The sequence below is a fragment of the Procambarus clarkii genome, chromosome 10 (assembly GCF_040958095.1).
Source record: "Procambarus clarkii isolate CNS0578487 chromosome 10, FALCON_Pclarkii_2.0, whole genome shotgun sequence".
Taxonomy (NCBI): Eukaryota; Metazoa; Arthropoda; class Malacostraca; order Decapoda; family Cambaridae; genus Procambarus; species Procambarus clarkii.
The window spans coordinates 19,495,414-19,513,777 of record NC_091159.1 but is presented as its reverse complement, the minus strand read 5'-3'; the positions used below and the strand labels follow the sequence as shown (position 1 = coordinate 19,513,777).

Below are 18,364 nucleotides of genomic sequence, written 5' to 3'. Positions count from 1 at the left end.
AGTTCTCATAGTTAGTATTAATTAAGGAAAGTAAAGTGTGTGTGTGTGAGTGGGGGGGGGGGCGCAGGAGGGAGAGGGTGGGGAGAATGGGGAAGACGATAGGGAGAGGGGGAGTGTAATGGCCATTTGATGTTTGTAATTTTTCTTGGCGAGTACAAGGGCGTCATTAGCGAGCAGCAGAACACAGCAGCGCCTCTCCTCTATTGTGAGGATAAAGGTGAGATAGGACCTCACCTAGGTAGGGGCGCCTGCTCCACCCCCTCACCTTCCTCATCCTTGTTAGCGTCAAGCTGACAGGTCAACACTGACAGGCTGCGGGTCAGCACTGACAGGCTGCGGGTCAGCACTGACAGGCTGCGAGTCAGCACTGACAGGCTGCGGGTCAGCACTGACAGGCTGCGGGTCAGCACTGACAGGCTGCGAGTCAGCACTGACAGGCTGCGGGTCAGCACTGACAGGCTGCGAGTCAGCACTGACAGGCTGCGGGTCAGCACTGACAGGCTAACCTGCAGGAGTCAGCAAGTCGTTGAGTCGCTTCGCCAGTCTGTACGTGGGTGTGGGTATCTGGCTGATGATTGGCCGAAGTGGAAATGTCAAGACACACAAGTCTGGAAACCTACTTCGGTCAATCATCAGCCAGATACCCACACCCACGTACAGACTGGCGAAGCGACTCAACGGCTTACTGACTCCTTATGTACCTTGTGCTTTCAGCCTGAAGTCTCCAAAGGAATTTGTTGACTTACTGCGGGGAACACGGGCCACAGGGATAAGAGCCTCGTTGGGCGTAGAATCACTGTTTACCAACGTACCTGTGGATGAAACAATCGGGATGATAGCGGACAGAGTGTATCGTGATCCGGCCTGTACTCCTCATGACATACCAGAAAACATTCTAAGGAAACTACTCCAAGCTTGTACTAAAGAAGTACCCTTCTTGAGCCTGGATGGGCACATGTATAAGCAAGTAGATGGGGTCGCCATGGGTTCTCCCCTAGGTGTCCTGTTTGCAAACCTCTACATGGGTACCATCGAACAGAAGGTCTTAGTTGACATGAACTTGAAACCTGCCATATACTGCAGGTATGTTGACGACATTTTTACACAGGTACCTGATGTCAGACATCTGCAGGAGCTGAAGGAGGCATTCGAGCGGAATTCTTTGTTGCGTTTCACTTACGAGATGGAGAAGGATGGGAAGCTGCCCTTTCTAGATGTAACAGTCATGGAAAGGAACGGAGGTTTCCACACTGCAGTCTACACTAAGGAAACAAACATAGGAATGTGCCTCAATGCCAACAGTGACTATCCAGACAGGTACAAGAGGAGTGTTGTTAATGCTTATGTCGACCGTGCTCTCAGCCACAGCTCAGGATGGAAGCAAGTCGATAAAGAACTCTGTAGGGTAAGGCAGGTCCTAGTCAACAACGGCTTCTCCAATGGTTTCGTTGAAGACATCATAAAAATGAAGGTGAAATGCCATGCAACCTCTGAAGAGACAACTAACACAACACCTGTACCCCCTATTAGACTATTTTACAGAAACTTCTTTTCCACAGCTCATAAAACGGAGGAAAGGGTCCTGAAAGATATTGTTAATAGGAACGTTATCACTACAGACAAAAATCTGAAGATACAATTGACAATTTACTATAAAACCAAAAAAACGGCCCACTTACTCATGAAAAACTCTCCAGACACAAAGCAGAACGCTTTAAAAGAGACCAACGTCGTCTATGCATTCAAATGCCCACTTGGGGACTGTAAGCCCCAAAGAACTCAGTATATAGGCAAGACAACAACATCTCTTTCCAGGCGATTAACAATGCATAAGCAACAGGGCTCCATTAAGGAACATATAATCTCTTCCCACAATCAGACCATCACCAGAGAAGTCTTAACAAACAACACAGAAATCATCGATAGATACAGCGATAGCAGGCGGCTTGACATCTGCGAGGCACTACACATCAAGAAGTCAACACCAGCAATCAACAGCCAATTAATGCACAACTATATTCTACCCACTTCAAGAATCCGTACCAATATAGAAGCATCAAGAGGAAATATGGGCCAATAGGCCCTTTGCAGTTACTTCCATTCTTCCCGTTCACTTATCCAATTGATACCCTATTGCACCGTGTTCTGTCTTGTGTTGAAAGTTTTGTTCACCTCATCCAAAACTGTTGTAACATATCACCTCACCCAAATGCGAGTATATAAGACAAAAGCTGTTTAAATGTTCGCATAGTAAAACTCTGTTTAGTGTTTGCAGGTTATAGGTGTGTGTGTAAACTAAAGTCTTTGAAAATGTAGTAAGTTATTACGAAACGCGTTCAAGTGTCGCGTCAGACTACAAATACAAATGAATTTTGGAGAACTGATTTTTCAATGACCATCGACAGTAAAAAAACATAAGAAATATTGAGAAAATTCGTGTTAGAATTATTAATCTTACTTTTTCGGTCATATTTAGCAACATATGTTTACAAGAAAGACTGCTACCTGAAAGACTGAAAGTCTAAAGATATATATATATATATATATATATATATATATATATATATATATATATATATATATATATATATATATATATATATATATATATATATATATATATATATATATATATATATATATATATATATATATATATATGAATGAAAACTCACACCCCAGAAGTGACTCGAACCCATACTCCCAGAAGCAACGCAACTGGTAACTACAGGGCGCCTTAATCCGCTTGACCATCACGGCCGTCAAAAGGAAGTGATAGCCGAGGCTATTTGAGCCACTTCCCCGACGGCAACTCGGATGGTAATCTTGGGCATAGCATTTCACCAAATCACCTCATTCTTTGGGGCACACGTGAGGAACACAAATGCGAACAAGCCTGAATGGTCCCCAGGACTATATGCGAATGAAAACTCACACCCCAGAAGTGACTCGAACCCATACACCCAGAAGCAACGCAACTGGTAACTACAGGGCGCCTTAATCCGCTTGACCATCACGGCCGTCAAAAGGAAGTGATAGCCGAGGCTATTTGAGCCACTTCCCCGACGGCAACTCGGATGGTAATCTTGGGCATAGCATTTCACCAAATCACCTCATTCTTTGGGGCACACGTGAGGAACACAAATGCGAACAAGCCTGAATGGTCCCCAGGACTATATGCGAATGAAAACTCACACCCCAGAAGTGACTCGAACCCATACTCCCAGAAGCAACGCAACTGGTAACTACAGGGCGCCTTAATCCGCTTGACCATCACGGCCGTCAAAAGGAAGTGATAGCCGAGGCTATTTGAGCCACTTCCCCGACGGCAACTCGGATGGTAATCTTGGGCATAGCATTTCACCAAATCACCTCATTCTTTGGGGCACACGTGAGGAACACAAATGCGAACAAGCCTGAATGGTCCCCAGGACTATATGCGAATGAAAACTCACACCCCAGAAGTGACTCGAACCCATACTCCCAGAAGCAACGCAACTGGTAACTACAGGGCGCCTTAATCCGCTTGACCATCACGGCCGTCAAAAGGAAGTGATAGCCGAGGCTATTTGAGCCACTTCCCCGACGGCAACTCGGATGGTAATCTTGGGCATAGCATTTCACCAAATCACCTCATTCTTTGGGGCACACGTGAGGAACACAAATGCGAACAAGCCTGAATGGTCCCCAGGACTATATGCGAATGAAAACTCACACCCCAGAAGTGACTCGAACCCATACTCCCAGAAGCAACGCAACTGGTAACTACAGGGCGTCTTAATCCGCTTGACCATCACGGCCGTCAAAAGGAAGTGATAGCCGAGGCTATTTGAGCCACTTCCCCGACGGCAACTCGGATGGTAATCTTGGGCATAGCATTTCACCAAATCACCTCATTCTTTGGGGCACACGTGAGGAACACAAATGCGAACAAGCTTGAATGGTCCCCAGGACTATATGCGAATGAAAACTCACACCCCAGAAGTGACTCGAACCCATACTCCCAGAAGCAACGCAACTGGTAACTACAGGGCGCCTTAATCCGCTTGACCATCACGGCCGTCAAAAGGAAGTGATAGCCGAGGCTATTTGAGCCACTTCCCCGACGGCAACTCGGATGGTAATCTTGGGCATAGCATTTCACCAAATCACCTCATTCTTTGGGGCACACGTGAGGAACACAAATGCGAACAAGCCTGAATGGTCCCCAGGACTATATGCGAATGAAAACTCACACCCCAGAGTTGCCGTCGGGGAAGTGGCTCAAATAGCCTCGGCTATCACTTCCTTTTGACGGCCGTGATGGTCAAGCGGATTAAGGCGCCCTGTAGTTACCAGTTGCGTTGCTTCTGGGAGTATGGGTTCGAGTCACTTCTGGGGTGTGAGTTTTCATTCGCATATAGTCCTGGGGACCATTCAGGCTTGTTCGCATTTGTGTTCCTCACGTGTGCCCCAAAGAATGAGGTGATTTGGTGAAATGCTATGCCCAAGATTACCATCCGAGTTGCCGTCGGGGAAGTGGCTCAAATAGCCTCGGCTATCACTTCCTTTTGACAGCCGTGATGGTCAAGCGGATTAAGGCGCCCTGTAGTTACCAGTTGCGTTGCTTCTGGGAGTATGGGTTCGAGTCACTTCTGGGGTGTGAGTTTTCATTCGCATATAGTCCTGGGGACCATTCAGGCTTGTTCGCATTTGTGTTCCTCACGTGTGCCCCAAAGAATGAGGTGATTTGGTGAAATGCTATGCCCAAGATTACCATCCGAGTTGCCGTCGGGGAAGTGGCTCAAATAGCCTCGGCTATCACTTCCTTTTGACGGCCGTGATGGTCAAGCGGATTAAGGCGTCCCTGTACATACCAGTTGTGGGAGTATGGGTTCGAGTCACTTCTGGGGTGTGAGTTTTCAGTTGTATATATATATATATATATATATATATATATATATATATATATATATATATATATATATATATATATATATATATATATATATATATATAATATAACTGAAAACTCACACCCCAGAAGTGACTCGAACCCATACTGCCAGGAGCAACGCAACTGGTATGTACAGGACACCTTAATCTACTCGACCATCACGACCGGACAATAACGATAGCCGAAGCTATTTGAACCACCTCCCCAGTCGGCACTCTGATGGTAATCTTGGGCATAGTATTTTATCAAATCACCTCATTCTTTGGGGCACACGTGAGGAACACAAATGTTGCATATAGTTTTCAGTTGCATATAGTCCTGGGGACCATCCAGGCTTGTTCGCATATATATAATATATAATATATAATATATATATATATATATATATATATATATATATATATATATATATATATATATATATATATATATATATATATACATATATATATATATATATATATATATATATATATATATATATATATATATATATAAAATGTATGTATGTACAATAGTTCTTACGTTCTTGAACAAGCACTAGCACGCATAGCGTTCGGGCAAGTCCTAATCCTAATTTTCACACACACACACACACACACACACACACACACACACACACACACACACACACACACACACACACACACACACACACACACACACACACACACATACACACACACACACACACACACACACACACACACACAGAAAGTAGCCTGTAGCAGCAGTCTAACTCCCTGGTTCCTATTTTCTGCTAGGTGTACAGGACATCAGTGTGAAAGAAACTATGCGCATTTGTTTCCGCCTTCCACTGGGGATCGAACCCGGATCCTTAGGATCCTTAAGACTATGAACCCCTAGCGTTCTCCACTCCGCCGTCAAGCCCGATGCTTCCGCCTACAATTTAGACCTATTGTCTTGTGTATGATCCTCTGCTCCGTGTGACAGTGAATACCAGCATCATCCCCACTCTAATAAAACCTAACTGAATTAGATTAGTCAAAATTGTAATTAATTTTTGTCAATAAAGATGTTAATAATAATAATCAAGCATTCTCTTTGTTTTGCTTCCCAGGACCCAGTGATATGTATCGGTACTGCGTCCTGACGGCTGAGTGGACAGCGCTCGGGATTCGTAGTCCGGGTTCGATCTCAGGCGGAGCCGGAAATAAAGAGGCAGAGTTTCTTTCACCTTGATGCCGCTGTTCACCTAGCAGTAAATAGGTACCTGGGAGTTAGACTGCTGCTATATAGGCTGCTTCCTGGGGATGTGTAACAAAAGGGGATGTAAAAGGAGACCTGGTCGAGGACAGGACCGCGGGGACGATAAGCCCCGAAATCTTCTCAAGATATCCACAAGATAGGTGTCCCTTGTCAGGTGCCGGGAGGCTGCTGTGTGTACGACACCCAAGTTACTCTCTCCTACGGGCTCACCATAGCTCGTGCTGCTTGGAACTTTTTGTTCCAAGTAGCGAATCATAAATAACAACAACCTAAGTTATTATGTCAGTAACCGGGTGGTTGAGTGCTAATCTTGTTGTCGTTGCTAACATTGCCAGTAATTTGTATCAGTTCATCACATTTTCGGTAATAATGTGGCAGTAGTTAGGGAAGTGCTTAGAGACTCGACGCAAATCACGATTGTTTAATATGACTAATTATTATTCCCAGTCCATTTACACCCATTAATTCAGTTACTGAATCACTAAAGCCGGAGAATAATTGGAGAATTCGGATGCAGACGTTTACTCGTAACTCCGGTGATATATATAGGCTTAATTAGGTCTGTCTTTGGACCATTAAGAATAACAACCACTTCACAGTCGGCCATTGACGGTGCCAGATTACCCTTTGACGGCACTGTCAACCTGCAGTAAGGTAATGGCTCAACGACGTTGTTCATGGTCTTGGTGGTCACTATGCATCCTTGTGTTGATTGTTCATGGTCTTGGTGGTCACTATGCATCCTTGTGTTGATTGTTCACGATCTTGGTTTCCCTCTGTGAAAAGGTATTTCATTTCTGCAATGACTGCAACTGCATACAACCTGCACAAATCTCAATGTTGTCAATATACAAGCTATCAGTTGACAGTAAATAATATGCGGGAGCAGCCACAGACGTTGGCTGTATCACAGACGTTGGCTGTATCACAGACGTTGGCTGTATCACAGACGTTGGCTGTATCACAGACGCAGGCTGTATCACAGACGCAGGCTGTATCACAGACGTTGGCTGTATCACAGACATTGGCTGTATCACAGACGTTGGCTGTATCACAGACGTTGGCTGTATCACAGACATTGGCTGCATCACAGACGTTGGCTGTATCACAGACGTTGGCTGTATCACAGACGTTGGCTGTATCACAGACGTTGGCTGTATCACAGACGTTGGCTGTATCACAGACGTTGGCTGTATCACAGACGTTGGCTGTATCACAGACGTTGGCTGTATCACAGACATTGGCTGTATCACAGACGTTGGCTGTATCACAGACGTTGGCTGTATCACAGACGCTGGCTGTATCACAGACGCAGGCTGTATCACAGACATTGGCTGTATTACAGACGTTGGCTGTATCACAGACATTGGCTGTATCACAGACGTTGGCTGTATCACAGACATTGGCTGTATCACAGACGTTGGCTGTATCACAGACGTTGGCTGTATCACAGACGTTGGCTGTATCACAGACATTGGCTGCATCACAGACGTTGGCTGTATCACAGACGTTGGCTGTATCACAGACGTTGGCTGTATCACAGACGTTGGCTGTATCACAGACGTTGGCTGTATCACAGACGTAGGCTGTATCACAGACGTAGGCTGTATCACAGACGTTGGCTGTATCACAGACGTAGGCTGTATCACAGACGTTAACTGTATCACAGACTTTGGCTGTATCACAGACGCAGGCTGTATCACAGACGTTGGCTGTATCTCAGACGTTGGCTGTTTCACAGACGTTGGCTGTTTCACAGACGTTGGCTGTATCACAGACGCAGCGCGTCGCACCACATTAATCTCCCATTATACACTTGGGTCGAAGCTTTGCACTAATTAGTGAACGCACTTTACAGCTGAAGACACTCTAGGGTCCCGCACCCAATTTAGTATTGAGGATGAAAGGCTGTGGGGCCTCAATACCCAGAACCCAATTACTTAAGCAGCAAAAGAATTCAGTGGCTGTACTTAGGGAAGGAGAGAGGGAGGGATTTATCAGGGAAAAGCACCAAGCTATTTCGACTATATAGCACTTGGAAGGGGTCAGGATAAGAATTTGGGATGGGACGGGGGAAATGAATGGTGCTCAACCACTTGGACGGTCGGGGATTGAACGGCGACCTGCATGAAGCGAGTCCGTCGGTCTACCGCCCAGCCCAAGTGGTTGTACTCTGGGAAGGGCTGACAGCAAATCACTTTCATTAGGAACAAAATAGGTTTATTCCACAAACTTATTAATACACGGAGAGCTTTACGTTACGTTAAGTAGCCCGTCCTCTCAAGTGTTCCCAACGTCACTAAACTGATGTACTAAATTCCCCAAACCTAACCTTACCAAGAACCCACAAATAGAAAATGGGGCATTTCGTCAATTTTCTGAGCCGCAATGATTTTCGGTACATAGCTTCTTAGCCTGAGGGGATTTATACATTACAATGTGAGGTATAGTCGAGGAAAAGTATTCCTCTACGCGTCAGCTCCTTGGACCATGCAAAATATCAACGCCGCATTTGTTGTTGTAGTAGTAGTTGGTTAGAGCATGAATGCCTAGGAGCTTTATAACGACGAGTCTCATTGGTCGAAACACCACACACCGGTTACATAATTCATTCTGTCATCGAAAGGAAGGTAGAATAACGTAGTGAATAAAAATGAAAATGTATTGATTAGTGAACACGTTGCTCTACCTTTGTGCTAATGAGTATATTGATCTTTTAAAATATTGACGATATAACGCATGATAATTTGACGTAGTGGGTGTGTAGGCTGACGACGTGACGTCACACAATACTTTTTTACTTTTTAAATTGGTTTGCAACAAGTTGCACTAGCAAATAAATTTGATATACTTTATAAGTCAAAGCGGATCAAGTCCTAATTTGATCCCATCCCAATGTTGAGTATGTATAGTTGTCCAAATAATAATGAGAAAGTCTACATATATGGGAGAGGCTCTACACCAGTCTCCTGTCGTTGTTGGGGCTCTACCTGTCCCCCTCCCCCACCCCAGTAGTGGGACGAGGGGCTTCGGCGGGGGTCCTGTAGAGCCTCCACAACGCCAGGAGGCTCTCGTGGAGAGCTTATCTTATCTTGTGAAGAAGAATATCATAGATGTTTTTGCAATCTTGAACGATGAAAATCTTCTATCTTTCTCTTTCAAAATGTGTCTTCCTGACATTTAAAAACTAAATTAAATCCGTCAAGCATGTTCTCTCTCTCGCTTAACCAGTGCTGTATAACAGTTACAAAGGTACCACTCAGCATATTTTCCAAAAGTATCTTTACGATTACCTTCTATATCAGTCATTCCAGACTGCCAGGAGATCCACATTAATTAATGTTGCTTCATACGCCTCAGATGGATGGGTAATGAAATCTTAGCAGTCGCAATATCCTAGTTGATATATGGTCGTCTCCAACTGATGTGTTTACACATCATGTGATTCTTAAAGCTGTTCCCTTACCGCCTTCTCTGTCAAGACTGCACCATTCACATGGTTTTCAACCTTCCAACATTAACTGTACCAGCCATCTGTTCTGCCACGATCTTAATGTCCAGGAATCTCACTCTTAAATTCTTCGCAATCCATCCCCACCATTTTCTGTGAGAAAAATTTCATCTATTTTGCACACTAACTCGGTTCTAAACTGCAATTTTTCCTTATGTAGCTGTGCAGAAGGCGTGTCTGAACATTGACTATCCGTTATGGCATTTTCCAATTGCCTGTTGTCTTTCCCTGTGACCCAGAGTACTCACAGCCTCTCATTAGTTCCTATGTGTTTCTAGGTACTTAGCTGCCTGTATTTTCCAAAGCTTTCTTGATTCTGTTGCTGCTGTCTGTTGAAGCAAGAACTTCTTCATCTCTTCTACCTCCTGTGTGAGTGGTAAGTCATTTCCATTATATGGTCAGTAATTTAAACCGTGGTATATATATATATTTATATATATATATATATATATATATATATATATATATATATATATATATATATATATATATATATATATATATATATATATATATATATAATAAATAGTTTATATATATAAACTATGAACAGCAATTAATTTGTTGTCGTTGCCTGTAGCCCGCTCTCCCACTGACAGTTACAGAGGCAGCCTCTCATCATCCTGCCTTCCTCCTCCTCCTCTCTATCATGTAGTAGGCTGTATTTCAACAGCCTCTGGCCCCATGCTGCCTCTCAAAATTATTCTCCCAATATCCACTTAACTCTGGGTGCTCACCAGGTCTATCGCTGCCACTTCGTTCTCTCCTCACTTAATTGCCTGCATTATGTGCTGCTATGGGAAGTTCTTCTTCAAGGTGTTCAATAGTTTCGTTTCCCATGTTGTCATCGACTCCATGGAACCATTTTTTTTTAAGTCAAGGGTCCTCTTGTTGTCAAAAGTTGGGAGGGGGTTGTTAGAGCGTCTGAGGCCTCTCTCACTGTCACTTGTAGTGAGTGAATATTAGACCCACATTAACACCTTATGACGCATATATAAGTTCATGACTTATATATATGCGCATATATAAGCTTATATATGTTCAAGACGCATATATAAGCTGACTCGGGCGCCAAGTTAATATTCCTCTCAGGAAGTGTTCTCAGAGCTCAACTCTGCAAACAGCAGTAGTGCAGCACCACCAGCGAATTAACAGGTAGCACACATCACGCAGGATAGGTCTCCACACACACACACACACACACACACACACACACACACACACACACACACACACACACACACACACACACACACACACACACACACACACACACATACACACACACACACACACACACACATCCTGTTTCTGATATACGTAAATGATCTCCCAGAGGGTATAGACTCATTCCTCTCAATGTTTGCTGACGACGCCAAAATTATGAGAAGCATTAAGACATAGGAGGACAGCTTGAGGCTTCAAGAAGACCTGGACAAGTTGCAGGAATGGTCGAACAAATGGTTGTTAGAGTTTAACCCAAGCAAATGTAATGTAATGAAGATAGGGGTAGGAAGCAGGAGACCAGATACAAGGTATCATTTGGGAGATGAAATACTTTAGGAGTCATAGAGAGAGAATGACCTGCGGGGTTTATATCACGCCAGACCTGTCCCCTGAAGTTCATATCAAGAGGATAACATCAGCGCCATATGCCAGGTTGGCTAACATAAGAACGGCCTTTAGAAACTTGTGTAAGGAATCTTTCAGAACATTATATACCACATATGTCAGACCAATCCTGGAGTATGCGGCTCCAGCATGGAGTCCATATCTAGTCAAGCATAAGACTAAACTGGAAAAGGCTTAAAGGTTTGCCACCAGACTAGTACCCGAGCTGAGAGGTATGAGCTACGAGGAGAGACTACGGGAATTAAACCTCACTACGCTGGAGGACAGAAGAGTTAGGGGGGACATGATCACCACATTCAAGATTCAGAAGGAAATTGATAGGGTAGATAAAGACAGGCTATTTAACACTAGGGGCACACGCACAAGGGGACACAGGTGGAAACTGAGTGCCCAAATGAGCCACAGAGATATTAGGAAGAACTTTTTTAGTGTCAGAGTGGTTGACAAATGTAATGCATTAGGAAGTGATGTGGTGGAGGCTGACTCCATACACAGTTTCAAATGTAGATATGATAGAGCCCAGTAGGCTCAGAAATCTGTACACTAGTTGATTGACAGTTGAGAGGCGGGACCAAAGAGCCAAAGCTCAACCCCCGCAAGCACAATTAGGTGAGTACAATTAGGTGAGTACACACACACACACACACACACACACACACACACACACACACACACACACACACACACACACACACACACACACACACACACACACACACACACACACACACACACAATTTATGACAGAAAAAAATAGTGGGACATAGCGCAGCGTTCTTGCGCTGAGATAAATGCTATTCTAAATCTGGAAGAGGTTCAAAACAGCACTATTAAGGAAGGCTGATGGAGCATTTCGAGCGAGAGCGAGCAGAACAATCTATTGGACAAGACAGGCTGTGTATCAGGGTGAGGAATGTGTCCCCCTGGGAGCCTCTAATGGCCTCTCAGCCGCCACACCTGGCCTGTATACCTGGCTCCCCACAACTGCTTCCACATCTGGCACCCTCTCGTGAACCCCCCCCCCTCAACAATTGCTTCCACACCTGACACCCGCACGTGGCCCACAGACTTGGGCACTGCACCTGGTGCCTACACGTGACTTCTGCACCTGTTACTCACACCTGTTACCAGGCACCTGATGCCTGGTCTTCCTTGCTGCCTGGTCTCGCTTGTTGCCTGGTCTCACTTGCTGGTTGGTCTCATTTGCTGGTTGGTCTAACTTGCTGCCTGGTCTCACTTGTTGCCTGGTCTCACTTGCTGGTTGGTCTCACTTGCTGGTTGGTCTCACTTGCTGGTTGGTCTCACTTGCTGGTTGGTCTCACTTGCTGCCTGGTCTCACTTGCTGCCTGGTCTCACTTGTTGCCTGGTCTCACTTGCTGGTTGGTCTCACTTGCTGCCTGGTCTCACTTGCTGTTTGGTCTCACTTGCTGGTTGGTCTCACTTGCTGCCTGGTCTCACTTGTTGCCTGGTCTCACTTGCTGCCTGGTCTCACTTGCTATTTGGTCTCACTTGCTGCCTGGTCTCACTTGCTGGTTGGTCTCACTTGCTGCCTGGTCTCATTTGCTGGTTGGTCTCACTTGCTGCCTGGTCTCACTTGTTGCCTGGTCTCACTTGCTGCCTGGTCTCACTTGTTGCCTGGTCTCACTTGCTGCCTGGTCTCACTTGCTGGTTGGTCTCACTTGCTGGTTGGTCTCACTTGCTGCCTGGTCTCATTTGCTGGTTGGTCTCACTTGCTGCCTGGTCTCACTTGTTGCCTGGTCTCACTTGCTGCCTGGTCTCACTTGTTGCCTGGTCTCACTTGCTGCCTGGTCTCACTTGCTGGTTGGTCTCACTTGCTGGTTGGTCTCACTTGCTGGTTGGTCTCACTTGCTGGTTGGTCTCACTTGCTGGTTGGTCTCACTTGCTGCCTGGTCTCACTTGCTGGTTGGTCTCACTTGCTGGTTGGTCTCACTTGCTGGTTGGTCTCACTTGCTGGTTGGTCTCACTTGCTGGTTGGTCTCACTTGCTGCCTGGTCTCATTTGCTGGTTGGTCTCACTTGTTGCCTGGTCTCACTTGATGCCTGGTCTCACTTGCTGCCTGATCTCACTTGCTGGTTGGTATCACTGCTGCCTGATCTCACTTGCTGCCTGGTCTCATTTGCTGGTTGGTCTCACTTGCTGCCTGATCTCACTTGCTGGTTGCTCTCACTTGCTGCCTGATCTCACTTGCTGGTTGCTCTCACTTGCTGCCTGGTCTCACTTGCTGCCTGGTCTCACTTGATGCCTGGTCTCATTTGCTGCCTGGTCTCACTTGCTGTCTGGTCTCATTTGCTGCCTGATCTCACTTGCTGTCTGGTCTCACTTGATGCCTGGTCTCACTTGCTGCCTGGCCTCACTTGCTGCCTGGTCTCACTTGCTACCTGATCTCACTTGATGCCTGGTCTCACTTGCTGCCTGGTCTCACTTGCTGCCTGGTCTCACTTGCTACCTGATCTCACTTGATGCCTGGTCTCACTTGCTGCCTGGTCTCACTTGGTCTCATAATTGAGTTGGTTATGTGCCATTTTCGTCGTATTTTTATGGACTTTGTGCTACTTTCATTATATTTTTGCTAGTTTTTTACTATTTTCCTCATATATGAGCGGATTTTGAGACACTTTCATCATATTGGAACGTATTTTGTTTTGTTTTCATCATTTTTCTCTTTATTTTCTGTCATTCCTTCATATTTGAGCGTTTTTTATATAATTTTCATCGCATTTGTATTGGTTTTCGACAGTTTCATAATTCTTTTGCTACGGTTCTGCTATTTTCATCATATTTACCCGAATTTTGAACCAATTTTTTATTTTGCCGGATTTGCTACAATTTTTTCATAATTGATCCTGGTTTCTGCCAATATTATTTTTTTGTATATTGTGCTAGTTTTTATCATATATTTTGGCTAGCTTTCATTATGTTTGAGCAGATTTTGAGCTATTTTTTTTACTATTGTCAACGTATTTGTTTGGATTTTTACAATTTCCATGAGTTTTTCTGGTTTTCTTCTATTGACATCATATGAGGAGGGATTTTGTACTAATTTTGTCACATTTAGGTGGGTTTTGTGCCAGTTTCTTCGTATTTGTAACGATTTTTTGGCATTTTTATCATATGTTTGCTAGTTATTCTATTTCAACAAGTTTGAGCCAATTTAGAGAACTTTCATTACATTGGAGCCAGTTTTGTGCATATTTCATGATATTTCTCTCGATTTTCTGCAATTTCGATAAAATTTTGAGTGTTTTCTGCCATTTACATCGTATTTCTGTGGATTGTTGACATTTAATAACATTTTTTTGGGCAAGTTTTCTGCAACATATTTGTTGCAGAAAATTTTATCATATTTGAGCGGGGTTTTGTTTTAATTTTTACATATTTGAGAGGGTTTTCTGCCATTTTATTGCATTTGTATGGATATTGTGCTATACATATTGTATTTTTCCTTATTTTCTGCTGTTTTCATAATTTGTTAGCCAATTTCACGGCGTATATATCATATTAGAACAAGTTTATTTTTTATTTTTTATGATATTTCTTATATTTCTTCATATTTCAGAGGATTTTCTACCATTTTCATTGTATTTTTGTGGATTATTACTATTTTCTTCAGTTTTTTGCTATTTTTGGTCATATTTAAGCGGATTTTGTGCAATTTTTCATATCTAAACGGTTTTTCTGCAATTTTCATCGAATATGTATGAATTTTGTTCAATTTTCATTTTTTTTATTGCTTTCTCTTATTTACATTATGTTTGAGTGGATGTTAAGCTATTTTCATTATGTTTCAGCGGATTTTAAACCATTCTCATCCTATTGTAGCGAGTTTTGTGCAATTTTTGTCTTGTTTATGTTAATTTTGTACCATTTCATCATATTTACACTGGTTTTGTGCCATTTTCATCGTATTTTCTTGAATTGTTTCCATTTTCAAAATATTCTTTTAGTTTTGTGTTATTTTCATCATGTTTGAGCGCAATATGTGCCATCTTCTAAATATTTGAGCCGATTTTCTGCCAATATCCTCGTACTTAAAGGAATTTTTTGCCATTTCCATCATATTTGAACGGACTTTGTGCCATTTTCTTTGTACTTATGTACAAAGTTTCTTTGTACTTACGTACTTACTTTGATCCATTTTCATCAGCTTTTGCTAGTTTCTGCAATTTTTTAATATTTACCAGTTTTTGTGCCATTTTCATCGTATTTGTGTGGAATGTTACCATTTCATCAGTTTTTGTTATAGTCTCTATTATTTTCATTATATTTCAACGAATTTTATACTATTTGTCATATTTAAGCGGGTTTTGTACCATTTTTTTTCATTTGTTTGGATTTTTTGTCATGTTAATCAAAAAAAATTCTGGTTTTCTGCCATTTTCATCATGTTTCAGATATTTCTAGCCATCTTCATAATATTGGAGCGGTTTTGCCATAACTTCTGAAGATTTTCTGCTGTATCTTCATATTTGAGCGTGTTTTTGCCATTTTCTGTAAATTTTTTGTAGATTGTTACTATTTTCATGAGTTTTCTGCTATTTTCATCATATTTGGGCAGATTTTATAAAAATTTGCTCAAATTGGAGCAGACTTTGTATTATTTTCTTCGTATTTCTTTGGATTTTTTGCCAAGCCCTTTATACTGGAGCGGATTTGGTGCTATTTTCATAATTTTATTGTGGATTTCATGCCATATTGTCTTGTTTGAGTGAGTTTTGTGCTATTTTTGTCTTATTTATGTTTTTTTAGTGCCATTTCATAATATTTGTCCCAGTTTTTTGTTGTTTTTGTAAAACGTGTGTGGATTTTTTCAATTTCCATAGTATTTTTGCTAGTTTTGTTATATTTCTTCATATTTTAGCGGATTTTGTGTCATTTTTATAATACTGAAGCAGGTTTTTTGCTATTTTAATAATTTGTTGCACGTTTCTGCTATTTTCATAATAGTTCAGCAGATTTTGTGTCATTTTCATCTGTGCGAGTTTTATTTGCTGTTTACATCATATTTGAAGGGATTTTGTGCCATTTACATCATATTTTCCTAATTATATCGTATTTTCATCATGTATGAATGGATTTTGAACCATTTTCATCATATTCAAGGGGGCTTTGTGGTATTTTCATTATATTTATGTATTTTTGCAATTTCTTAATTATATTTGTGTTTTTTTCAATTTCATAATATTTGAGCGTGTTTTGTATCATTTGCTCTATATTTCAGCGGGTAATGAGCCATTTTTATTGTTTTTGTGTGGATTTTGAGCAGTTTTCATAATATTGGATCAGGTTTTGTGCTATTTTTATCATATTTGGGTTTTCTGCACTTTCGTAATATTTTATCGGGTTTTGTGCCGTTTTCATCGTATTTATGTCGGATGATGCCATTTTCATCAGTTTCTTTGCTAGTCTTCTTCTGTTTTCATCATATTTGAGCGGATTTTCTACCATTTTTTCTTATTTAACTGTAACCACTTATTGCCAAGTGCTACTTGCTGCAAGGTGCCACTTGCTGCCATGTGCCACTTGCTGCCAGATGTCACTTTCTGCCTGGTGACACTTATTGCTAGGTGCCACTTGTTGCCAAGTGTCACTTGCTGTCAGGTGCCACTTGCTGCCAGGTGCCACTTGCTGCCAGGTGCCACTTACTGCCAGGTGCCACATGTTTCCAGGTGCAACTTGTTGCCAAGTGCCATTTGTTGCTAGGTGCCACTTGCTGCCAGGTGCCACTTGTTGTTAGGTGCCTATTGCTGCCAGGTGCCACTTGTTGCCAGGTCCCAATTGTTGCCAGGTGCCACTTGTTACCAGGTGCCACTTGTTGCCAGGTGTCACTTGCTGTCAGGTGCCACTTGCTGCCAGGTGCCACTTACTGCCAGGTGCCACCTGCTGCCAGGTGCCACTTGCTGCCATGTGCCACTTGCTGCCAGGTGCCACTTACTGCCATGTGCCACTTGTTGCCAGGGGCAACTTACTGCCAGGTGCTTCTTGCTGTTAGATGCCACTTGTTGCCAGGTAACACTATGGCAACGAACATTCACACACACACACAACACTCTGACAACGAACATACAACGTCTGGACTTAATCAATAAAATGGGGTGCCAACCCCACCTGAGCCAGAACCTCCAACATAAACTCCACGTTCCCTCGATCGAGCCTTTGACCAATCCGCATTATCAAGGAAAGTGGCACATTCTGCCCAGAAGCACATCCCAATACCTTTCGAAGCGCATTATTGCACTGAATTATGGACCTGCGGGCCACACTTCAATATATTGATTACGAGAACTCGTCAGACCTTTCTAGGAAGCCTGGTCGAGGACGGGCCGCGGGGACGCTAAGCCCCGAAATCATCGCAAGGTGACCCAATATAGACTACAGTCGGAGACCCAATGACAAGGAAATCATTTTCAAACAATGAGTCACAATAACGTGACTGAAGAATTAACACCGAACCAACACATCTGTAATGAGAAACCTACGACGTTTTGGTCAGTATAATTTTTACACGATATTGATAATGGTCCAGGACGAACTGAAACGTCGTCGGATATTCATTTTAAAATGTGTTGGTTGGGTGTTAGAGATAATTTATCATTTTGTGATCAACATTCACAGGGTAATCGGCCTCCAGCACGGGAAAAACCGTAGATCACCAGGTTTAGGCAAAAGCTTCATTTCCGCCATAGTATGGGGAACAAACAGCATTCAACAGTTTTAACATGCTGTTCATTCAAAACAAGAATTTTCTCAAATATGAAATAATAGTATTATATAAACATATTGTGCATATTTAGTCACTGGCTAGGTTAGGTTAGATGTTTAGGTTCTGTTGGCGATTATTTGTATTTGTAGTACGTTGATGAAGCATTTACAGCGTTGTGGATCGAACAAAAGTCGTCAGCAAAGCACTTGTACTGGAAGTGTTCGGATGTCATCAGTTGTGAGTCGTATGTAGACCGTTTTTCCTGCACAAACAAGGGGGGGGGGGCGGGGTTGTGGAATGGACTTTGGCCTTTGTTTATGAGGAAGGGCTATAT

The 18,364-nt window shown here is 42.9% G+C and overlaps 1 protein-coding gene across 1 annotated transcript; it reads right to left on the bottom strand.

The window, feature by feature from the left end:
* Positions 1-285: 285 nt before the first annotated feature.
* Positions 286-15,529, bottom strand: LOC123747907 (cyclic nucleotide phosphodiesterase inhibitor-like). The gene is made up of 4 exons (XM_045730125.2): positions 15,456-15,529; positions 9,694-9,770; positions 7,064-7,806; positions 286-480 (listed from the first exon to the last, which is right to left on the bottom strand). Exons 1-4 carry the CDS (start codon positions 15,527-15,529, stop codon positions 286-288), a joined length of 1,089 nt encoding a protein of 362 aa, XP_045586081.2.
* Between the last annotated feature and the right edge of the window lie 2,835 nt (positions 15,530-18,364).